The following is a 26,713-nucleotide window of genomic DNA, read 5'->3' as shown; positions in this document are numbered from 1 at the left end:
CTAGTCTGTGTGTAGGTGTTAGCACAATTATATCTGAATTTCGAAATAATTCAATCGCTTGAGTTGTCTTACCAGAGCCATCCGGTCCGCTCAAATAAACGGTTTTGTGTCTGGTGATTGGATCATACACAGATGGTGCGTTCGACATTTCTGATAATTCTGATTTACAATAATCATCCTTAATTTCAACATCAGCGGATTCACAATATCCATGTAACATTTCCTTTTTTATTCTCCACGAACTCCATGATTCATCGTTGCTTGTAAAACGAGCCAGTGATTCTGAATATCTTTTACTGATATAAAATGAATCCGTTGCAACTCTAACTGCAGTGTCAGGAAATTGATTTATCATTGAAAGCAAGTTTATAGAAACATAGGCCAGCATCAAAGATCTTAAATGTGTGTATTGAGGTGACTCTCCTCTAATATAACTTGCAACTGTGCCTAGCTTTTTCCCGTCGGACAAGAGCGCGTCCTCCCGATTACAAAATATATTTCTCGCAGTGGCATCAGCAATTATAAAATTTAATTCAGCGTCATCGATAATCAATCGTGAGTGATGTAGTTTATGATCATATGCACCACCTTGAGTAAATTTACCGATTATTCTTCTTCCAAGATCTTTTGCTGTTTTTTCACTATTGCTGAGTTTAATCTTAAGAACTTTAGGAGCTTCTTTAATAATGACATCCATGGGAGTATTTGGACTCTCTCGTGCATATTCTTCAATGACTTCATCGAGACTGATACGCTCCGGTGTTGGCAACCAAACTGGAGTCTGCGGTCGATATGATATGATTGCTTCACTGACCGTCAACGATACCAGTATTCAGCTGTCAAGCATATATCGCAATAACACTATTGGTCCCCAACGCTTTTCACTAAAGTGTCTGCCAAACCAAACATAACAGCATGGATGAAGTTTTTCAGCAAATTCAAACGATGTTACACGAGCAAATCCTGTAATGGAAAAATCGGGTAAAGGACCGTTTATAGCAACTCGTGTCATCGAGTTCATGGGATGTCCAAATCTTTTAAAGTATTCGTTACACTTGCCCATTCCGAGAAAGCTTCCCGGATAACACGCAATCATATCCACGGAAATCATCTCGCTGTAATCATACTTGGTATTCCACAGACCGCTGTGCCCATACTCGACACAACTCGATTGTATATCCTCGAGAAACTCACTTCGGGTTGGCCTCCACAAATTTCTTTCTCTGGCTGTGTGGGTGGCAACGCTCAGAACTGTAAAACAATTAGTTAATAACTGCTCAGTGTTTTTAAAATCTTTGATTTTCACATATTTCTCTGCGAGTTTTTTCATTTGTTGTTGCAGAGACTATATAATTCACCGTTAGATCTTACAAATTGATCATACTCGCCATCTTCGGAACTTTTAAACAGCCACATAGACACAGGATCATTTTTACTTATTTGATAAATAAAATCAAATATATTCCCCTGATAATATTTCACAACACGATCCCGTGGAAATATCGTAACTGCGCTAGTCCAAGCGTGAGCATTATGATCAATGATATTTATTGGAGCTCCGTATCGATTATATTTCGATTTGTATAATACTTCCTCTGTTATCGTTGTAACGGTTATGGGAAATCTTAATGCTTTTTCTAGCTCGGTGACATCGTTTATTGATGCTCCTGTGTGTTTGACTCGCTCAGCCCACGCTGCTATCTTGGCCTGTCGTAACGCAGTTAGACCGTTTCCGCGTGTCGCATTTTTAAAATGTTCCATTACTCGCTCGGCTTCACTATTCAGCCTTGACAATCTCATCAGGATGAGTTTATCAATTTTTGTTTTTTTTTATCGGATAGATTCCATAAATGACTGCGGTCACAGGATACGCTCGGGTGTAATATGGTTTATCAATCCCAGTCAGCATTCCTGGTTTGGAATCTTTACTTAACAGAATGGTTTTTCCGCTAGCAAGAACAGGATCACGTTTATCATGGATAATCCACGTATCGGAATCTGCTAGCACAATAAATTTTGTTCTGAAAAAATATTTCTGATTATCAAAGAGATAATCGATAATTGTTTTCGCTCGTGCATCATTTATTGTAGTGTCCTCGACAGAGTCAGCGACATTGACTTTGTCAATGACACCTTCGGTGTTGGGTATAATTTTAAATGATGACCACACATGAGATGCACCGTCGTCGCGGAATTCTTTTTTGGCATTCCTGATAATATCAAACAGATCAGTCAGGGCCCGTCTCCGCGAGTCAGGGGTTAGTCTATCAAAATCGACTCTGGAAGCTTTCCCGGTGCCAATGGCAGATAATTTTTCAAACGCATCCATGTTATATTTAAGACAAACATTTAAATCAGAAAATATTATATATAGAATGAATAAATGCAAGTGGCTTCAAGTTGGATCCGTAATTCCTTGTAATAAATCCTGCAGAAAAGAATTCTGCGGGAACCATTCCCAAAGCGTCCAAAGGGGGAGTTTAGGACCAATACCCTGCCTGCGATGTGGTGTTGGGGTCAGGGATAAAACACAGTTATGTGCAAGTTTCGAAGGAAAGAGATACCGTGAACTCAAGCGATATTATAAAAAAAAAAATCAACGACGTTGCGCTGAAATGTAAGCGTGATTATTTAACGAAGTTTTCAGACAAATTATAAATTAGACAAATACATTATTATATAAATGAGCCAAGAATTTGTCCCACATCCTATCATTGATAACCACGAAGCAAATCGTGAGGGAATAGTCAGACATTGCAGGTTGAAAAAACCAGTTGGTGCTGTTAGTAATACTGGTTATCTTAGATTTACTGTTGGGAAAAAGAAGTATTTCTGTCATCGCTTCATGTTCAAATGTTTCTTTGGAAAGATCCAAGACGATCTTGTGATCCATCACATCAATGGTGTGACAACCGACAATAGTTTATCCAATCTGAGGGTTGTCACACAAAGCCAGAATTGTAGGTCTGGTAATACTGGCTGTAGTAATAAGAGCACCAAGAGAGTTGTATCCATAAACTTAGATACGAATGAAGAAATAATATTTCAATCGATGAACTCAGCTGGCAAATATTTTGATATTTGTGAACCCTCAGTACGGAAAGTAGCAGAAAAAATATACAATTCTGCCATCTCAAAAACATATAAGCAGAAAATTGTTTTTCATTATTTACTTTACTAAAATCCGAGGATTTTTAATGTAAATGGGAAATAACTCCGTTAAGCATATCTCATGCAATTAGTTCCCTCCCTTTGTCAAGGTGATTGTGCAACACTCCTTGAGATTGTGCAATACCCGAGCGGTATAACAATTAAGTCACAGTCTATAACACTTCCGCGTTTACAAGTACAGGTATTTTTCAAATTCTGTGTTAAAATCCAGTTTAGAATTTAAATTTAGTTCAGAACTTGTTAACGATATATACTACAAACAGGTAAACAGTTCTCCGTGTTACCTATACGATTACAACACGGTCTCCAATTACTTCCCCTTTGACTTCGTCAAGGTGACTTCGTCAAAAACTATCGGCACGGGCGGGTGTACAATAAATAATATTTTTTTTCACAGATAAAATCCTTATTTTATTACATTTGTTCGGTTTTCTGGTTCATCTGTATTTTTTCTGCGATTATATTTAAGAAAACAAGTACAAAAAACCGAGTGAGCTATTTTTGAACTTCCAAGTATCAGTCGGTTTATATACTATAGCGTCCGAATTATGTACGGGGTTTTAGAAACCCAACAAAGTTGCACAACTTTCCGCGTTATCACCCTAACTGGGTGACATTTTGCCACTCCGCGGGATTGATTTTGGGAGAGGGTGTGCAACTTTGTTGGGCGTAGAATATAACCCCGTATCTGTCTGTGCCGTCCTTAGTTACTATACTATATCCTACTGTAAATAGTGTAAATACTATATGTTGTGCCGTCCTTAGTTACTATTCTATATCCTTTATCCTACTGTAAATAGTGTAAATACTATATGTTGTGCTGTCCTTAGTTACTATACTATATCCTACTGTAAATAGTGTAAATACTATATGTTGTGCTGTCCTACTGTAAGCTTGCTAAAATGCGGTGGCACTTTAGAAGCTTTACAAATGTAAATATTATGTATAATACTATATGTTGTACTGTCCCTATATGAACCTGCTAGCATATCATTTAGGTAAGCTAGAGGCTCAACACGAGGAATGTCTCGTCTTTCGCAAACACACCCTCTGTTATTTGACAGGTTAGGGGCTCACATGGGGGTCGTGTTTCCGCTCCTGAGTTTTGATAAGCTAGAGACCATTTTTTCTTTTAAATATATAATATTGTATATATGAATTACGAAAATATCAATGATGTGATTGCTGCTATTAAAAAATTAGAAGAGAGCGGATTTAATATATCACTAAATCCTGAAACAATTATGTCTGATTTTGAATCACTACATGAAGCTAAATGCGCAGGGCGTTATATTCTTCCTGCTCAGTATGATTTATCAAAAGAATTTAGAACAATTTGTATAAATCGCTGGCTACAGTAGAAGAAGCACAAATAAATGAATTTGTTTCATTGTCTCGTGCAATTGAAAAGATTAGGTTGAAATTAACTCAAGAGTATGAAATAAAAAAGATAATAAATACTCGTGTAAGGAGAGTAAAGGATTGTATGTCCCTTGACAAAGTCAAGGATGAAATCAACGCTGACGAAATCAAGGAAGTAAATACCTCACCTTGATGAAATCAAGGACAAAGTCAAGCATCAAGGAAGTAAATATCTCACTTTGATTTACTTAGAAGTCAAGTACTTGGAAATGAAATTGAAAGTAAAAAGAAACGGTATATATTTTTTTTTTACTTGCATCAGCCTTGATTTCATCAAGGAGATAGTATTTCCCTTAGTCGGTGGGGTTTAATGCAGGAGTGTGCATAATTGAGAATTTGATCTCTGTCGCATACAATTGAAATAATATGCTCGCGTCTGAGACTGTCTAACTGTTGCTGTGTTAGTAAGAAGTCTTCGTCTCCGTATTCGTCAATAATGAATTTAACATTAATTTCTTCTTGTGCAAATGCAGCCCTAAGTGCTTGCTCGAGCGCTTGTTTGTCATACACGAAAACATCTGTGTGGTGGTACATATAAATCATATCTAAGATCTAAATACGCGTATATACTCGAGGATTTGATGCATACAGCAATGCGCGATCACAATATGATCTTTTGCTAGTTGCTGTAGTTGCGTATCAGTCAGTATAAAATCGTCGTTGCCGTATTCGTTTTTTTCCGGGGTAACTTTTCTGACAGCTTCATCAAGAAGTTCTTTGTTATGTATGAAACATTTCACGCGGTGATATATTATATAATACTTGCTTGATTAATTGTGAAATCGTAAATGATTTTCGGTCAAATATATTTTTTTTTGCTTTTTACTAAATTCGCATGATTTTTACTAGTAAGCACACAGCAAATCGGACAGTGTGTACAAAATATATATAAAATTAATTTTTCACTGATAATCGTTTTACGATTGAAAGTCCTAAGACTGAAAAATCGTTTACGATTTCACTAGCAGACTAATATGTAGTGTTTCACCTCGAAAATCAAGAAGATGGCCACGCTGGTCTGTCAGCGCGAAATTTATTCTGGTCAGCCGCGGATTATGACATCGTAGATAGACCGGATTGATCGGCTCTTGCATAATCAGAAATCCAGGTGGTACATCTTTCGGAGTAAATGAATAAAGAATAAATCCTTGCTGGGCTTGATTTGATACTGTCGTGTCCGTGCTGTAACTGCCATCAATGACATCACACACAAGATTGACCGCGACCACTTCGGTGATGTTTACGATGCCCGGGGATACATGCCGTCCTTGCCCTTCGGGGTCATTGTTGTGTCTGAGGATAGTTGGCGTTGGCAGTGCTCGCCTGTGTTGCGCAAATATGTCATTGAAAAACTCATTGATGAGGTCGGTGACGGATTTTCTTAGTTTGGTTGCATTATACCCGGGAAATTTAAATTTCGGTAGAGTGGCTCCTGTTAGCGAGTAATTGGTTAGAAATATTTGCTTATTGTTACTCTTGTCATTAATTATTATCTGAATTAATCGCTCGTTGATATGCTCCATATCAAATACAAGCTGATTTAATATTTCTACGTGTTTGATGATTTCACTGCGTAGCGATGTATCAAAAAGATGTTCTTGAAAAAGTTTCCGTAGTCGGTGTAATTGTGCTTGATGTAATTGATTAATTTCTCTAAAATGCCTAGTAATATTTTTTATTTTCAGAGTATGACTTGCACTAACCCCCCTCACTGTGGTTTCCCATGTGGAGAGAGGGCTCAAATCAAACTCCCATATCATGTCCGATTCATCCCACTTCTCTTTGCCTAATTTAGCAGCAATAAAATATTCATTAAATTTTGAATTTTTTAAGACTAACAAATCTTGTCTGTATGATGGTGTAATTTCATGATATGACTTATTGTCAGTGATATAATCAGACTTTATCGGCGTTGGTGGTATTGGTGGCGTTGGTGGAGCAACTTCAGGCCATCCTAACACTGTTCTGATCGAACTATTGTATATATCCACGGCGTAGTCTGGGGTGTTTATTTCAATGGCAGAAGACAGCGTTGGCTCATGAACAGTTATTGCTATTTTGGATTCCTTTGTTGTGATATTTTTTATTCGACGTTGTAATTCCTCATTGATTTCTTCGATTTGATAAGACCCGGTTGGTAACCCAATGACGTTCCAGTCTGGTGTGCCATTAGTGCCATCGGCACCGGGTTTATTTTTATATGCAAACACAAACGAATTATTTGCTGGTAATCCACCAAACGATTTTGATCTGATATTGGGCCAACTGTGATATACTCGTAATTGTGCTAACGCGATCTCGCTTACTGGAATTGCAGTTGGAAAATTAATATTGAATTCTGGCTTAGTTGAGGTTACTGTTAACAAACATGTTCGCGCTGGGCTTGTATTTGCGACTATCTGTTGAAGTAATTCCGTCATTATTTATCTGCTGTCGTTTCAAATGCTGAGTGTAGTCTTCATACATCTTTGCCATTTCGGCGAATTCGGAATCTGATATTGTTGTATCGTCAAGACTGGATGATATCAGCGACGACAATTTCGAGTAGGTACTCGTGGCCGCGTTGTTTAACTTTTCATATTCGTGCAATTTTGTTAACGCGCACGAGGATATTTTTTTCGCGATAATATTAGCAACTCCTGCAATTGTCGCTGATGTTGAAACTGTTATTGTGACCACAGCGGTAGCTGTGATTGCAGTTGTCACTGGTGTTAGCGCTGATAATAATACTCCGGTAGATGCAACTAACGCTGACAATGAATACACTATTGTGTCTAACATGGTTACACACCGCTTGCATTTTTTTACCTTTGCTGTGCATTCGTTGATGGTATTTTTTAACTCTGACTGCCATTCGCGTACTTGATCATATCTGTATTGTTGCGTATCCGATGCCATTTTATTATTTTACGCAGTAACCAATTGAGGCGTTTCAGCTACAAATTCCAAACACCACCAGTAAGATGCTACGGTTAATTTCTTGTCGGCGGATTCCAGTATAAATGTTTCTTCGGTTCCCTTGTTTAATGTGATAGTTACAACCCCGGAATACTTGTCGGTGGAATGTCGCCAGGGATATGTTGTGAAGATTTCAAATTTAACGGCACTGAACACAGACAGTCTATACACTCCAGTGACTGTTGCTGTATATTTGATAGTATTATTTTGTTTAGACCATGTTGCAAATTCAGATGATACCGTGTATACTATGTTGGTAATATGCCCGGGAGTAACTCCAGTGGGGACTTTAATCAAACTGGTTTTGTTAACGATATCAGGAATCCCCGCTACGATATCCTGCTGTGTTTGTTTGATTGTGTCAGTGTTGGTGTTGATATCAGAAAGTTTCATGTTGATGACGGGAGGAGTTCCAAAGAACTTATCCGTGGCATCATCGGTTTTTTGAAAGTTTCTTCGAAGTCTTGCAAACGCGTTTACATGAACATCATACTCAGCCCGCAACGTGGTTAGTTTATCGTCAATGAAGCTAGCGCCTGTGTCAACATATTGTTTGTTTGCGGCATCTTCCGGGGATGTTGGATCTCTTAAAACGGTTATTTTGTTTCCGTTCATGCTGAGTTCACCTGTCATTGTATCACTGGGTTTTTTTTACTGCAACTTTCTGCATATCATCTCGAAGCGCCGCGATTGATATCAGCGAATCTCTGATTTTTCCGCTATCAGTGAACACAGGGATGTTACCCTGAGTAGCTCCAATAACCCTACGAATTATTTCATACCATTTGATATCGCTGGTTTTTAGTTTTCCTTGCCGGTCCTGAAAAATAACAACCTCATCTGGGTCTATCCCGGTCAGACTTAAAAGATTATCAATTTCATCTTTGATTGCATATTTTGATAAATCTATATCAGTGCGTTTCACTTTTCTGTTGAGAAGAGATCTTCCGTAGATATCAACCATTATTTAATAGGAAACTGTTCAAATCGACCCGTGGTATACTCGTGCACAACTTTGTGAGGTGGTTTGGTTGACGCTGATATCGCATCAAGAACATTCAATACTTGTTGACCACATATCGGAGGATCGGTCAGTGTTTGTGTTGGTAGAGTTGAGTACCACACTTTCGCGGGGACGTCTTTTCTATATCGGAGAAATTCAACTGGCAGTGCTAACCCATACGAATCAAAATAGATGATTCCACGTGGATCGATCGCGTAAGCAACCCAGTGAGTTCCTGGACCATCGCTGTTATCAAGATTAATAATTCCGGTTTCTGGATTATTCGGTTGTCGTGGTAGCTGATCTCGCATAAAGACGCCTCTGAAATTTTTTTATATTTAATTGTTTAACGGCATCGAGCAGATCAAAATTGGACATCGGAGTGGTTTTCAGAACCGTTTTGGGTACCATGATGGTGGAGTTCCTGGAAGTCTTAGCCCGCGCCCCTTTTTCTGTATCCTTTCCCTGTGGCTTTCTTTAGTGCCATTCTAGCAGCGGTTCCAACAGCTCCTAACGCGGCGGCTTTGGCAACAGCTGGGGAAGCAGCGGCTATCAACGCTGGTATTGCCGCGAGAAGAGGAAATATACCGCCAGTTTTAACCATGTTCTTGACAGCTGCAGGAGAGAAATCTAGTCGAGTTCCAGTTTTCGCTTGCTTCGCCTTATTGAAATGATTAAGTTGTGTTTTACTCAGCGACAGTTTGTTTGGACCACCATTAGCGATTTGATCATGTTTTAGTGTTATTTTTGTCCCACATGTGCTCGCGTTCTTCGATTGTAATTTCTTGGCCTGATCAGGAGTCAGAGTGACATTAACGTGACTGTATGACATTTCTTATAACTTTGCAATTGATCTAATTGTCTCCATGTTTTCCACTGGTGCATCAACGACTCTCATTCGACCACCAGCACCTTCAAGTAACATTGCTTTGTCACTGAGGATGACCGCGATTGCTCTAGCACCTCCAGGAACTTCTGCTGGACCAACTACTGCTGCTGGTACTGGAGCCAGGCGAGCCCGAATAACTATATCAACGACAGATTTTCTGAATAAATCCAAATGCTCCAGCGAAAAGTAATAGATCGGATACAACGTTGTAAAATCACGCTGGGATATCTGCAACCCAGCGTCAACGTTTTGATCACGCCCATCATAAGACATCAATCGATAATATGCCCGTACAACATCATTTTGTTCAAAATTTAGATTAATGTCCTCAGCAGGCTCTTGATGTCCGTTTATTCTTAATGAAACTTCAGAAACTCCAAATGTGTCAAATATCATTGGACTTGCTTCTTGGTTATTTATTCTAGAATTTGCCTGAAACGCGATAAATATATGTCGCGCTGCCGATATTCCCTGTTGTGATCCCAATTGCCACGTAAACAATCCAGCAGCGTTAATAGAAGTGCTATCTGTTGTCATTGCTAACCATGATAACAACGATTTTCCACCTTGATCCATAAAAGAAAGTAACCGTTGTTCTTCAGTGACTGATGGAGTCATTGTTGGCATCCACAGAGATAGTTTTAACACTACTTTACCAGGATCAACTCCATCAGCTCGCCATATTGCATCATTATCAGAGTTTTTTTTTCTGACGAGCACTACTGTATGCTTGGCACCAAATATAACCCTTTGGACATTTCTACAAAATCCAAAAATATGAGATAGTGGAATAGCACAGGAAAACTCTTCGTTGCCGTTCAGCATTGCTCGACGCGCGGCAAAACCCAAGTTGAAATTTTCGTTCATGGACGCAACTGCATCCCCAGCCGCGTTCATCGTTACATTTCTATTTTCGGGATGATCAGATGTATCCTTCACAAACATCATTGTTGGACCAGCTGATCTTGTGTAATCATCAGAATATCTTGCAAGACCAAGGATCGTCGTGGCAACATCGACATTGTCCAAACACGACTCAATATCTTTTCCATCAATCGAATATGTGGCTTTGTTAAATAACGCCATCACACCATTATTAACAAAACCAACACGATCGCCTATCCCATATCCAGTATCATGCGCTTTTACGATTCTACCTACAATTTCAATATAAGCTTCACAAGGCAGAAAATATCTACTCGTATCATGAATTTGAAATACAATTCTCCCCTGCGCGTTGGGTGTCTTTGCGTCATAGGAATAATATTGATAATCGCACAAGGATTCATCCTTTCTGACTGGTTTATCCATATCAAATGCTACGTTGGATACGCGTTGAAACATCTTATTGTAATGTATTATTATCTAAAACGAAGACCACTTCCCGCTATTAAACTTGAAGCTATATTTTTTCTATTTCTTTGGAAGGTACATTAATCAGCGACGCTAGTTTTCGATTTGCATTTTCGTTTATTATTTTGCTAACATCTGCGGACATGTCCGCGGTGCTTGGTAATTTTACCATCTGAGGTTTTCTGCGTATTAGTCGCGCTAGTCTATCTTTGATTGCCAAGAACGCTTTGCCGGCAGCATCACTGATTACTCCAGGAGCTTTATCTTTAATAATATCAATAGCTTTTGACGATAATTGTTTTGCAATTGGCCCCGCCTTTGGAGCTATTCTTGTAAACAATCCTTGAATAACATTTCCAAGTCCATCTCCATAATATGCACTGTAAACAGGATATAGCGAATTTACCACTCTGACTCGTTGAGACATATGATGAGAGTCATGTATGATCATCTTATTTAACTTATTTATCTAATCGCTGTCAACAAGTTCATCAATAAGTTCTCGATAAATGTGAGCATCCATGATACCACCTTGAAATAATTGCTGACAGATATCAGCTGCTTCATTAATTATTTCTGGCGAGTTATTTCCAGCCCGCGCTCCTCCTATGAGAACTTCTAACCGTGATACATCATTGATGATATTATCAGGACAAGTAATTCCCAAACCACTGCCAGATGCTCCTTCTTCTGTTGTGCTTTTCTTAGATAAGGATCTTGCTTTTTTAAGAAACTCCTCTTTTCTAAGTTCCGGCGAAGTCTAATATCTTCAATAAAATTCTTTTTAAATTTTGCAATCAGTCCAATATTTTCCTTTATTGGTTTAGACGCGAGTTCAGTACGAATTTGTTCAATACCTTCAAGTATTTCTTCGCCGGGTTGAGCTGCAACTATGTCAGTTGGAAGGTCTTGTAAAAGTTTTTTTGTTTTTTTTAGTTCTTCTAGCAATTTTTTTCAGTCTGCGCGACAGTTTGTTTTAGCACTGGAAGAATACCTTTTGTTTCGTCGCTAGGATCTCCCAGTAAAGCTCTTTCAGTGACCGCCGCAGCTTTCTCAGTAGCTGTTGTAACGGGTTTAAATAACTGTTCCACATCTGTCGCAAATTCAACTTGTGCTTCTTGCCGCGCTTGTAAGTTTTATCTTACATAATCTCTCATAGGATAAATCTTTTTTTTATTGCTTCTAGTCGCTCTCGAGCTAGTCTAGCGCAATGTGCTTCTCCGATGTTGGCCATTATTGTTAACTTAAATTTTTAATTCACAGCAGCAGAGGGGGCGACGACAACAGCACGCAGCGACAACGGCGACAATTGCGTTTACAACGGCGTAAAGTTAGAGCCCTCCATTTCGGCGTTGGCGACAAGTTGTAGGCAACGCCCCTTCTGCCGACGACGACAACAAAACGCGGAGACAATGATTTCGTCATCGCGTTTACAACGGCGTTGGATTTTTATAAAGGGCTTATTTCGGCGTTTTGAGGCTTCTAAAAGTTGTGGGATTCGCCCCCTCTGCTGCTATATTTAATTTATATTTGATTTAATTTAATTGTTTGCTAGTATTAATTTTTTAAATTCCAATACATGTTATTGTAATATAACTTTATTTACTGGAAAAGAGTTCAGTTCTGACTGTTTATTTTTAATTTTCAAAGTAAACAACTAATAATAGAAACTTTGTATAGAAACTCACCTATTTTGACTGCAAGAACAAAGTTAAAAACCTAATAATGTTTCCTACCTTAAATATTTTCAGCATGTTTTTATGTTTTCTAACTTCATGGTGTTTGTTTTTTGTAATAATATCATTATATGGTTTTTTTTATGTTATATAGGTGTTGTCTAATGTTGTAAAGTGCTTAGAACTTCAAAAGATTAGGCGCTATACAAAGTCCTCATTATTATTATTTAATGCTGACCTAGTTCCTGACCTTGATTCAGAGCCAGTGATGGTTTCTAGTCAACAATTTAAATGTTTTTAAATTCTTTCTCAGAGTAAGATTCATAAAGTGGAATCAAGGCCATATCTGGCCTATGTGTCAAATAACATCAATTGCTAAAAACTCTGTTTTTTTCTGAGGATTGACCCACATACAGGCATCTGTTTTGTGCTGTCGCTAGATTTATTATTGATGTTTTGAGAAATAATAGGCATTCTTGCTATAATGCTGGAGATGTCTAAGTGTTTTATGTTGTGACCAGTTTTGGGGCTAATTGTTTTATCTTCAAATTATTTGGATTCCATGAGATTATTTTTCCCTGGAAATACTTGTTCTCTAAATAATTTCTTGGATAAGGACATTTATCGAAATATAAAAAAAAAATTCAAACTAGAATATTATTTTCTATGATTCAACAAAGAACTGTTGACACATCAGTACAACACCACAGCAGACCGCTCCGGTGGCCTAGTGGTTAGAGCATCCGCCTCAGATGCGGGGGTCATGGGTTCGATTCCCAGCCGAGTCATACCAAAGACTTACAAAAATGGTACTAACAGCTGCCTCGCTTGCTGCTCAGCATTAAGAGGTTAGTGTTAGGACTGGTTGGCCTGGTGTCAGGATAAAGTGACTGGGTGGGACATCATGCTACATGTCTGCAGCATGATGCCCCAGTGCTAGAATTCACTATAAACTGCCACACTGCAGACATCGTAGCGATATGACTGAAAAGTTGTTACAGCTACATTAAAAATCCAGATCACAAACACAAACACTGACCACAGCATACATCATCGTCTTCCATTTTAGATTTTATTGGGACTGAAACTCAGTTTCATTAGGACTTTTTATTGGCAGGACTTCTATTTTTTAATTCTTGGATTATTTTTGGATTTGATTCATAAAACTAAGTTTTTTTTCTTCTCCTTTTTACCTAGTTTTTCTAGGGAAATAAATTATTTGTTAAATTTTACAAAGCTTGTTGTCTTCACTTTTTTCTTGTTACTTTTTGTAAGAGCCTAATCAAGTAACAATGGAAACTTTTTTATGTTCCCTCTCTTATGCTATAACCGAGTCCAGGCCTATGATCTCCAGCTTCAAGTACTCATAGTGCAATGGGTGTCCTGCATTTATAGTATCCTTAGTTACCAAAGAGAATTACCTCCATGAAAGCAAAATACATCAACCAAAAGAGGATGCAATTGAGGTAGAAATTTTTCCCGCAGCTACAATTTTGAACACAGCAATTTGGACATATAGTCAATTGGGGTCTTCTTTAAGACAGCAAAAACATGTGTCTCATAAAGAAGGAAAAAGCGTTTTTCTGTCCCCTGACAAAGCAAGGTTTGATATTGGTATTGTTATTGGTACTGTTTCCATCCACTGACAAAGTCAGATTCAAAATATTAGTATTTTTTGTATTCTGTATGCTTAATATGATTCAATGTATTTGCATTTTGAAATGTGTATTTCACATAAAAACACAAACATTCAATCAACATTTGCATTGTATGTATTTTATATACTGTATGTACTTTAAAATAAAATGGATATTAATGCTAATCATTCTGAAAAAAAAAACAAGGATTCAATTATATTATAATCTTGATATTTGTATTTTATGTATTTTGAAATAAAATTAATAAAATATTGTAATGTAATTGTCACTTATCATCAACCATAACAAAGACCCTGGGTATACAGCCTGTGATCTTTGTAAACATACCCCACCACCAATCTTTGTGACAATGAACACTGTCAGCATGAACCTACAAACATTAAAATATAGGATAACTCTAAATTTCATTACAATTACTATTTTCGGCACTGAACATAATGTAAAACTGATTATTAACATTTGCAATTCTTATAGTAAGATTTCCAAATAGAAAATATCAGAAAATAAAATAAATGGGTCAAATACCACTAGGTAAAAATTCCATAGGGTAGGTACCTTTACTATTATAGCATTTCTACACACTGGCACTTTTACTATAGTAGTAAAAAATACTATCTCACAACCTCCTTATTGATCATCAGATCAGCACAATTTCTTTTAGGAGGAAGTAAACATCATAATAAGTCTTCTGGTGAAAAAGCCATGTCAACATGACTTTCTGTATAGAGATAACAAGATTTTCAAGCTGACGACTATGGTGGTGTACTGGATATCAGATTGGCACCATTTTCGTTTGGCACCAACTACACATCATAAGAAGTATTTCTGTAAAACCCATGTTGATATGACCATCTATTCAGGTGAAGTAGTGATAAGATTTTCAAGATGGTCAATGAGGCAGCTAAGATGGTCTTCAAATAGGTACCATTTTCATTTAGGACCAACTAAAATAAGTCTTTCTGTGAAAACCCCAAGTCAATATGACTTTCCATTCAGAAGTAGAGATGAGAAGATTTTCAATATAGCAGCTGTGGCAGCCATACTGGACATCAGATTACCACCATTTTTTTAAAGAACCAAACAAGACATCATGAAAGGTCAATTAGTGAAAATCCCATGGAGATATGGCCATCAATTCAGGAGTGGCAATAATAAAATTTTCAAGATGGCTACTGTGCAGGTCATTCTGAACCCAAGTGGCACCATGAGATGAATGTATTTGTGTAAAGTTTCATGGCAAACCTCCAAGTAGTTAAGTAGCAATAAACAACTTGTTCTAACAGACAGACAGACAATGAAAAACTGATCATTCCATAAGCTTCCCTGGTCTATGACCAAACTAATGAAATATCAAAGTATTGTAATGGACAGGAAATCTAGCCTCTAATTAACAGTTATAAATCAATTTCACTCGTTGTAAAGCTTTCAGTGATAAAGCAGCATGAGTGGTAGTACTAATACTAGTGCCTCTACTTCATAGACAGGGTTACAACATCACAGCTAGGTGGGTGGGTGTTGTCAACATTGATGGACAATATTAATTTATTCATAAATACCTACTGTTATTGAATACCAAATGGCGATTGGTATGATTCTCAGGTATATTTCATATTCCCACATAAATTGTTAATAAATCATCCATTTACCTCTTTCATTTCACGATATTATTATGTCAGGAATGCATGTATAACTTTCCTAGGTATTAGCCTTGTTTCTTATTTTGGTACATTTGGAATACTCCCGTCATTATCTTGCATAATAGTGGTCGCTTACAACATTACTCATTTTAAAGCTAAGACATTTATTTGTACTGCAAATTTTGACCAATGAGGAATCCATTCATTGTATGCACACTTAGCTAACACTCTGGGTTATATAGGTTTTCAATTACAATTTAGGTGTAGTTTTGTTGCTATCGGTAGCAGAGTACGGTTGCCCTGCAATCGCGTGCTCAAAGAATTTTTCCCTGCAGTTGCTACCCTGCAAACAGCAGAATTTTCCCTGCCAAACGCAGAATTCTGCAAGAGGTACAAAAGGCTTGTCAGCATCTCTACTAGGACCTGTTCTGGTTTCCAAGGGTCATGTTAAGAGCTCCATACATTTAGATAGAGCATGGGAAAATCTTTTACTATTATTTTACTATGAATACCATATAAGGAAGTGTGCCAAAAAAAGGTAACTCTTTTATTTATTATTTTCCACTAATCAGAATTCATAGTTATTTCACAATATGTACATAAATAAATTAAAAGAAAATAATGTTTCTCTTACAGAAAATTTTGGATAGATCTAACACTAAGTTTTGAAATCTACATCTGTGTACTAAAATCTTTATGAATATTTATTCATTCATATTCAGGTTTTAAATCAGCAACTTCAGCTTAAATATCTGCTGATCCGTTAAATAGTATTCAGACAGTATGTTTAGGATTCTGTGAGGTCAGGTCAAATCTTTCTTGCAGATCTTGTTCAAATAATGATGCATACAATTCAATATAAATCAGAAATATAATAATAATAATAATAATAGTAATAATAATAAGTGCAGGTTTGAATATGAGTGTTTCTCAATGCTCTTTCCTATAGTTATTTGTTATATTGTAAAGCTGTTGACTGTTTCTCAAGGCTTTGTACATATGCTGTTATTTTTGTTACAGCTATTGATGTTTCTCAAGGCTCTGTTTGAAATTAACCTATATGAATATAATGAAAGGTTAGCCAATGTTCCAAAAAGTCTATCACTAAACAATAATTTTAATATAATCTGAACACTAAACTTTGACACTGATAAATGTTAATATTAACTTCTATCATAAAAACTGTTACTTAAATGACTTGTTTGTCCAACTGCACACAACCACTGTGACATAAAATCATTGAGTTATTACTTGGAAGAGATGCACCTGATATTTAAGTCTTGAAATTTTAATGCCATACAAGTCTGTGAATGTTAATAAACCAGAAGAAACTTAAATTTGAGTCTGCATTTCATCCCTAGTTCCATTCTTATTGTAAGGGTTTCCCACTTCGTCAGAGAATCAGAGACCTCTTGGAGTTAAGGTCTAAGTTTAACTGGGCTTTATTCTAATGAGAGTTTATAAGCCATAGAGAACACAGCGAGTCACCGAACGGTCACCAGAAGTTTAACGGCCATCGCTACCCTGTAACAGTATTAATATTACATAGCAATTTAGTTTTTAAAATATTAAAAAAAGCAACAGAGAAAGCATCTGTATCATAATGTGTTACAGATATGAAACTGCCAGCAGGATGATTTTAGTTCATTGTGAATGCACTAGAACACATTTGTCACTAACTGTAATCAACACCTATCAAGAATAAATTTCCATTCTTCATGTTGATTTATAAGTATAAAACCTAGCTGTTTGTAAGAAACGATTAACAGATGCCTTGTGGTACAATTAGTAGGTAATGCATTCTATTTTGCATGTTTAAAGATGGACAGGTTGTTATTTTCAGGGATAGGTTTGGTATTCATGCACAAATACCTGAATCTGTAATTTCAAGTTTCAAATTTTAATCACATATATACATATGATAAAACTGAAACCTAGTGAAAGGATAATACCTAAACATGCTACTGCATACAGTTCTTACTGTTACAAACATATAAACAATAAATACACATGTATATAACAAACACAAGTACAGTATATATGCATACACTACAAGAGGCCCTCGTATCACTCACCTAGGCAAATTACATGCTAATGCATACATGTGATGAAACTGGGGGTGGAAAGACACATTTGCAACACAAATTGCAAGACTGTTTATTCACGTTTATATCATTTATCTTATATAAGATTAAAACAAAGCAAATTCTTTTGCTTGATGTTTGATGTTGTGTTTCAAATATGCTTGCATTTTCTTGTGGATTGAAATAAACTAGATGATACATCGTATTTTCTTTTTCATTGCTGTTGATTTTAATGGCACTTTCAGCATGTTTTTGCTATTCGATGCCAACAAAATGGGAGTAAAATGCCTTTCATGAGGACATACCAAGTCAGCTGACCCAGAATGCAAAAATTAAAAAATGTAAACCTGGATTACAAGTTTGGCACTACTCTCTAAGCAACCATGGTACTTTGTGTACATGTAAAGTGTGATTACTTTTTTAAAAAAATGACATATCTATCATAAAATATATAGAACTGTGTGTCAGTGCTTTAATTATTCATTTGTTTGTTTTCAATCACTGAAATATGTTTGTATGTTTTTTTTTATACAGAAAACTACATTATCTGTTGCTGTCCTAAAACATCCTTAAAATATAATATGCACTTTCTTGGCATGCAAAGGCCATCACTTATCCACCAGCACTAACCCATGCCCATAAGCTGGAAACCATTCATTGTTCATTGTTCCAACCTTCAAATATGGCACTACAAGGGGAGTTAACTGATGCAGTCTTCACTGATTCCTGGGTTTGTCCTTATTCACACTAGTGTAATTATATTGAAAGCAATGATATCCACCCAATGTTGCCACAGTGGCTCAGTGGTTAATTAACAATAATGGCTCAGTATTTAAAGCAGCATTGGACTCCATGTCAGAAGGATGTTGGTCAAAATCAAACCATCATTCAGCCCGAATTGTCTGCCATGTACTTAAAATTCATTTAAAGGCCATGGGTTCCTTTGTTCTTAGAAATTAAATCTGAAATTGTTAAAGGAGAAAAGATCTTTTTAAAAAATTATTAAAAGTACAAATTTATAAATATCAGTGTATTAATATAAAGTAAACAAATATTCAGGAACTAAAGTGCCCGGGCAATATCATTTTATGGTGTTTACATGCTTTGATTTGCTTTCTGTTGGATAATGAGCAGTAAAACAAGAGTCCCTTGAAGGGACTAATGCTCTACTGGCTGAAAAGAATTTACAGAAATTTAAGACAAGAACATTTCCTCCATTTAACTGTAGTGTTGAAACCATCTTTGATATTCTTCGACGATAAAAAGATTTTGAGATTACTATTGTAATAATGAATGTCAACCTGGCACCAATTTTTGTTAGAACCAACAAGGCATCATAAGAAGTCCTATGGTGGATATCCAATGTTGATATGACTTTCTGTTTTGAAGACATGTTTTCCAAGATGAATGCCATGGTGGCCATGTTCAATATCAGACTGGCACCATTTCTATTCAGTACCAACTGGACATCTTAAAAAGTCTTTTGGTACAAGTATATGACCATCTGACCAAACATCAATAAGTATTGATAACAAGATTTTCAAGATGTCCATCACAGCAGTCATATCAGATATCTGACTGGAACCATTTCATTTGGGATCAACTGAACATTATAAAAAACATTTCAGTGAAAACAACATGCTAATTTAAGCATTTATTCAGGAGAAAAAATGATAAGATTCTCAAGATGGCCACTGCAACTGGTATACTGAGTGTCTGAATGGCACCATAAGTACCAATTAGATATATGTTGATATGACAACCCATTCAAGAGGAGTAGTGATAATAGTGTTTTCAAGATGGCCACTGTTGTAGCCACATTTGAAATCAGATCATCAACATTTTCATTTGGGACCAACATGACACCATAAGAATTCTTTTAGGGATCAACTGTTGATATGACCATTCACTCATTCAGACGCAATAACAAGATTTTCAAGATGGCCACTCTAGTGGCCATGTTCACCATCAGTTCAGCACAATTTTCTTTTATGGTCATCCAGACATCATAAAAAGTCTTCTGGTGAAAACCCCATGTCAATATGACTTTACATTCCGGAGGAGTAACAACAATAAGATTTTCTAGACGGCTATCTGCATAGGCATATGCTTAGCATTTCTTCTTCAGATTAAAAAAAAATACATTGTTGAAATTTATCCCTAAGGAGTATTATGTTTCTTTATTATATAAATTGTTTTAATGAAATTTATGTATTTAGGCATAATATATCCAAAAATCATTTTTCAAAAACTGTTTTAATTTTACTATGCTATCACGTTTGATCAAATTTTTTCAAACAGTTTTGAGAAATCATTACATGATTTTTCAGCATCAGATTTATAAATTTATAAACTTTTCATGCCATGATGTTTTCTGTCAAGTTCTGCTGACAGGTTTTTGAGCGTAATTTAAAGGCTTTTTTACTAATAGTAATATTAGACAAATTTAATGATGGATTGGCATTATTTAAACAAATCTGAAACACATGCCAAAATGCTATCTGTCAAATTTGATCAAACTCTGTTGAGTTTTTGTGGACACAATTTTAGGTTTTTCTACATTTTAAGGGCTACTATTGAGGTATATCAGCATCATCTGTATAAAATTAAAAACCATCTATGCTGATCATTAAATTTTATCAAACTCAATTTAGAGATTTTTGAGAAGTCATTTAAAGGTTTTTCTATTTTTAGTAATGGAAGCCATATTTGATGGCAGATCAGCATCAGCTGAATGAGGTCACATCTGAAGGTGAATCAGTAGAATTTTAACAAATCTGAACGAGTTTCAAGTTTTCTGTCAAATTTTGGTCAAAGTCTGTTAAGTAGATTTCATGCAGAAGTTTTACATAACAATGGACAATATCATAAACTTACTGGCTGTACAGCCAGGTGAGCAAAAGATTATACATGAACACACATTAAACTTTCATCAGTTACATATTTTTGTCCAGTAAGCAGGGTCCAAGCAAGTGCAACTTGGGTGAAATAGTTTGCCATTTAGTCAATCATTGTGAAGTTTACTTTGCTTGCTTTGATTTTCATGCCATTCAACCAACCTGTTTTTACTTCAATACAATGCATCAGTAATCAAAGTAATACATCAAATCTTTTGTCAATTTTCCCTTCAAAGAGGAAGGTGGAAATCAGAACAAGACATTTTATGATATGTAGTCAATCTGGGTGCAGTTTTGATGATCACAGATACCAGAAATTACACCACTATGTACACAGCTTCCACTGAAAATTAACACATGATCCTTCAAACAATGAGTGAAAAACGGAATTTTGCAGCCCAACTGGAAACAAATTATCACATGATGGGCATATCCTGGTCCATTAGCTACTAAAAGCAGTAATTTTGTGCAATATTTCAGTCAATAAACAGTTGCTGAGATCTGATTATAACTACTTCAATGCTGTCATAACAATGGTGTACAATAAATGTGCTGACACAAAATAAGAAATATTTTAAAACTTGAAGAGAATATTAATATTATTTCATTAGTACTTTATTCATCTAAAAATAAAAATATGCAAAAGCTGATGTTTAAAGTGACTATTATGAACAATAAAAAATTCTGAACTGTCTACACTCACTTCTCCCTATTTTTGACAAATCTGCCCTATTCTGGATGGAGAGTGGTCATTTCGCCCAAAATATTGATGTCCAGCATGGATTCAGGTCAGTTCAGTTTCATGCTGTAATTTGATATAAAAATACGAAGGAATAACTGTATACACCTGACAATGGAGAAGCGTATTTACTGCATAGGTATTATGTTCTTGTATACATACATTGGAAAAGCAATATTAAGATCACAAATTATGATTACTGTATTTGCCAACTGTCAAAGTTTTGAAAATTTCTTTGAACTTAAATATCAAAATAGCTACAAGATGTCCAGCATTATATCTCCATGGATATATTCAGACATGAACAATAAAGAGAGCAGCAATGTCAGGTTCTAATAATAAAACTAAACTTTTAAGTGAAAACTAATCATTACTTCTTTATTAAATTTAAGCGGTCCTTTTTCAAGTATTTATAAAGAATTTTGAAAATGGCTGAAAATGGATGTCACTTGTTTTCATACCATCAAAACCTAAATTTTACTGACAGTAATGTTGGCAGACTTTCATAAAAATCAGTAATGATACTCGGCTCAGCTTCATCAAACTTTGCGAGTGTTAAGAAGAACCAAGAGCATGACTGACAAATATTGATGGCACTTCAATGTTCTCTAGTTAACAACACAACTGCCAAAAGCCAGCTTTCAGTGCTGAGTCCACTTGATTGCTTTCAAGTCCACTCCATCTTGGACCATCTCCCACAGAGGACTGGAAATCAAAGAATTAGATATATGAAAGGCATATAAGAGTCTTAGTGGCATGAAAAGAACACCTCACAAAGAATTCTGGGTGTGTAAACATTATATAACTACAAATCTATTCAAACATCGCATGCTCTTAAGTTTCCACTTACTCCTTTTGAAAACCACCCACCATATAATATCAATAAGATCAAACCTGTATGATTGTTGGGAATGGCTTTAAATATCAATGGTAGATAAAGGGCTAAAAGTCCTAGATGAAGGAAAGTTTGTATGGTCTTAGTAGATTTTAAAAAAGGCAGTTGACTTAGTCAGCCATTAAATTCTTCACGAGAAACAACAGATTTATACACCTGGACCATCTACAATAACATGTTAGAACAAAAAAGTCACAGTAGATGGAATACTATCAATTAATCAACTTGTACAAAATGGTGTTCTTCAGGGTTCAGTACTATGTCCATTCCTTTTTATTTAATCTTTATCAATGATTTGTTTCTTTACCTACAAAACAATGTTTCAACTGCAGATTTCTATGCTGATGATACTACTCTCTGATGCACAGTTCTCTTTAGCTGTCCTACAAAACAAATCTGAAAGATGTCCAAGAAGATTTGGAAACTTAAAGTACAAAAGCTCAGAATTACTAAATATGGATCTCTTTTTACAAGGATACACTTCATGGAAGGTTGTTACACATGGTAATGTTCTTGGTGTGCATGTTGATAACAACCCAATATGGAATGAACACATCATGAAAAATGTTGCTATCCAACATTTCCTAATCACAGAGTTTGGTTTTATAAAAGTTATGTTTAACCCTATTCTGATTATTGTAATATGATATGGAGAAACTGTTGCCAAACTTATCTGACTAAACTGTTTAGACTCCTGAAATGAGTACTTAAGATTATAGTAGATGAAAATTATGCAGATTCCATTGATGCAATGGACTAACTAGGAATACTTTCAATCAAAGGAGGGATATTTATTAGAAAGTCTGAACATGTGAACATGATTTCAAATCTAGAGTATCCTCATACATCCTAACTCAAATCACATCACAAATCAAAATTCAAACTTTTTATGGACTAGATCAAGTAGAAATTACATAATTCCAAAACCACAAAAAGAATTATGTAAGAAAAGGTTTGCATATTTAGGCCCATTGATCTGGGATAGTTTACCTGAAAAAATACCCTCATTATATGATTTTTTTCAAAATGGCTACATGATACATCTGTATGATCAAAAAGTGCATTTTTTCATTCCTCCAATTTCCTCCCTTTTCTACTGTGTTCAATATCACACTATTATGTACACTTTTACCCCTCATTCAACTTCTCCTTTTATGAAAATGTAAATAGCTGTACTGCAATACATCTTTGTTCATTTACTTCATCATATTTGTATATTAATAAAGGGCCTCTAAAGAGATTAGTTTTACAAACTGATTTGGTTACCCTCAGAAAATAACGACATTATTATTGTTGATGTCCAAAGGTTAGAGCCCAAGGTTTTCAACAGTATATAGGCAGTTGCCAAACATTTTGTATGTATTCATATATACAGAATCATACATACACACACACAGAAATGCCAATCAAAATGTTTCTGTACATGGTATACATTTTTAATAAATAATTGTATAATTTTTTTGCAAAACAGCATGCATTACAAAGTATCTCTTTTTTAATAATAATTATAAGAGTCCCTTGTATAGACTGGTATAACTATAAGAGTCCCTTTTTATAGACTGGTATAACTATAAGTGTCCCTTGTATAGACTGGTATAACTATAAGAGTCCCTTGTATAGACTGGTATAACTATAAGAGTCCCTTGTACAGACTGGTATTTTACTGGCTAATAAGAATTTCCAGTTTCTTCTTTTTAACTGCTGAATGTTGAAACCCCATCAATGATATGCATGAGCAATATCAAGTTTTTCAAATTGGCAACTGTGTTGGTCGTATCTGATGTAAGACTGGCATCATTTTCATTTTGGGACCAACTAGTTTTTTAAATTGGCTACTGTGGTGGTTGTATCTGATGTAAAACTGGCATCATTTTCATTTTAGGACCAACTAGATATTGCAAGAAATCTTTGATCAAAACCTCGAGTTGATATGGATATCTATTCAGGAGTGGTGATAAGATTTTCTGGAGTAGTACCATGATGGCCATATTGGAGTACATATAGTCTTAACTATTTGCACTTAAGTTGCAAATATTCTTATACATGTATATGTATGTACAAATGAATGGTTCTCTGCCAAACAAATTTAAATATGTAATAACTTCTTTATGAATTTCCTGTTTAATATGAATCAAGTTGTTATGGTTTGCATGGTACTTTGTGGACTTCATGGACCCCAACCATCATGTATTAGCAGGTTTTTCACTGTATTTCTAATGACAATAATAATAATAATGATTTTCTGTCTCTGTTGTACCCTTCATTGCCACCATTAAGATTAAAATCAATACCATTACAACACATGACATTCTCCTCATCTTCGCAACCACCACCATCACCCTCATCATAACCACCATACCATTATCACCACCACCATCATCATGATCATTATTGCCCTCTTCCTCACCTCATTTCCCTCAGTCGTTTCACATGCTGAATACACTTCTCAGCAGCATAATCCACTTCCTCCACAGTTGTAAATCTCCCAATGCCAAACCTGTGCAAAGGTTGAAAAAAAAGTTCACACACAAATTTTAGCTAAACTGCAATACCTGTTCATTAAAAATCCAAGAAATATAGTCCCCAAGTCTGAGACTAACATAATAAATCCCCCAAAACTGTCGAGCCACATCCAGGCTGTATTCCAAATCTAACAAGGGTGGGAAAACAGACATGCACATGGACAGCAAATTGATTGCAAGTGTCAAGCTTCTAACAAAGCAGGCTCGACTGTTTCCCTGCCCCCCCTCCCCACTTCCACTGTGTGACTTTAAGCAATTTTGCTATGCTGACTTAGCTGATACAGCATTTTGACATATATCATTTACAGATTTATGCTCCATGTTTTTCTATTTTTTTTCTCTACTTGATTTTGATGACTCACTCATTCTCTCTCACATATTCAACAATTCACATTGGTTCTTACATCCCATACTGCAGACCTTATGTAGAAAATAAAATGATCAATTCATGCCCTGATGTTTTTTACAACTCTAAAGCCTATCAAAGCTGAAGGTTAAACTAAACAGATTACCATATTTCATCTTTACAACAGATGTCACATGAGGAAAAATAAGAATAAAGATCTGCAGAAGCAGTATGAATCATATCAGTGTAACAATTCACCAATGTATCTATACTTTTTGCCATTTTGTTTCACATAACTACACTAAAGGTGGAGAATCTGTATAACAAGATGCTTACCCAATACGTGTTACTAATGATCTTCAATGACCATGAATAATACACTGAATTCATATGTTTATATCTGGATATAAATACACCCCATGCCTATCCAGCATCCAATTCCTACCCCATCATGCAGATGAATCTTAAGTAAAAATAAAGTGCAGAACTCTTCTGAAAACAGTATCTACAATCTGCTAAAGACCATGAGTATTTACATTCACAAAACTCAGTCATACACTGCATCCAGGAGCAAGTAAAAAATGGTCAATAACTCCTGCAAAATCATTGCACACAAAGATATATTAATATGTGCATTTTTTAATAAGTGCTGGCCTAGTTGTGCTAATGAGATTGTGTCATAAATTCCACTAAACTATGAGACAAAAAAGAGCAATAACTCCAACAAAAAAGTGGTCAATATGTGTATCTTCATGTGGTGATCACAGTAATTTACCAAGTTTCAAGCTAATCGATTAAAATCAGTGGGAGTCAGTCGTGTAATGATATTGTGTCATATAATGCATTCAGCTACAAGACAAAAAGTGCAGTAACTCTAAAACAAAATTGCAGAAGCAAAGTGATTTGTTAATATGTGCATCTCAAGTTCACTACCATGATCACAATATTTCATGGCAATCCATTAAAAAAAATGCCTTTGTAGTTACACTAGCAAGATTGTCATACAATACATCAATACATTAGGTTACAAGACAAAATGGCAATCACTCTAAGAAAACCTGTGAATGCAAAGTGACTCTGACATTGATATGCACATCTTCTGGTCATGACCTTAACCAAATTTCATGGCAATTCATAAAAGACTGCATAATAAGTTGTGCAGTAATGAGTGCCCGTGGAGACGATGGATGAATGGACATGAAGAGTACAAATCATTTCTTTCTGGTCTTTAATTCTTACAAAGGAACACTCTAAGGTGTTTGATTCAGATGCCTCTCTTGAAGCAGCAGCTTCTCTGGATTCTCTAAAGGGAAACACTTGTCAGATGTTAATGTAATAAGTACAGCTGACAACTTTAACTCTTTAATGTTTATAATAAAAAGTAGAACATGCTAACCTTAAGATTGTCAATGAAATTACCACAAAACATAACTGTTACAGTGACTTTTCATAATTCCACAAAA

At 35.8% G+C, this 26,713-nt stretch overlaps 1 protein-coding gene across 2 annotated transcripts in view; it reads right to left on the bottom strand.

Moving 5' to 3' along the window:
* Positions 1-17,908: 17,908 nt before the first annotated feature.
* The window catches only part of LOC149783013 (cysteine desulfurase-like), a 44,342-nt gene continuing 35,537 nt past the window's right edge, over positions 17,909-26,713 (bottom strand). For both annotated transcript variants that reach the window (XM_089934587.1, XM_089934586.1), the window contains exons 12-13: positions 24,790-24,879; positions 17,909-22,192 (exon numbers count right to left, since the gene is read on the bottom strand). In XM_089934587.1, coding sequence (XP_089790713.1) covers positions 22,129-22,192; positions 24,790-24,879 — 154 coding nt within the window. In that variant the 3' untranslated portion in view covers positions 17,909-22,128. The remainder of the gene's footprint in view (positions 22,193-24,789; positions 24,880-26,713) is intronic.

Source organism: Sinohyriopsis cumingii, chromosome 15 (assembly GCF_028554795.1).
Source record: "Sinohyriopsis cumingii isolate HCF-2022 chromosome 15, ASM2855479v2, whole genome shotgun sequence".
NCBI classification, from domain to species: domain Eukaryota; kingdom Metazoa; phylum Mollusca; class Bivalvia; order Unionida; family Unionidae; genus Sinohyriopsis; species Sinohyriopsis cumingii.
The sequence above is the reverse complement of the archived record's forward strand: the minus strand, read 5'-3'. Positions and strand labels throughout refer to the sequence as shown.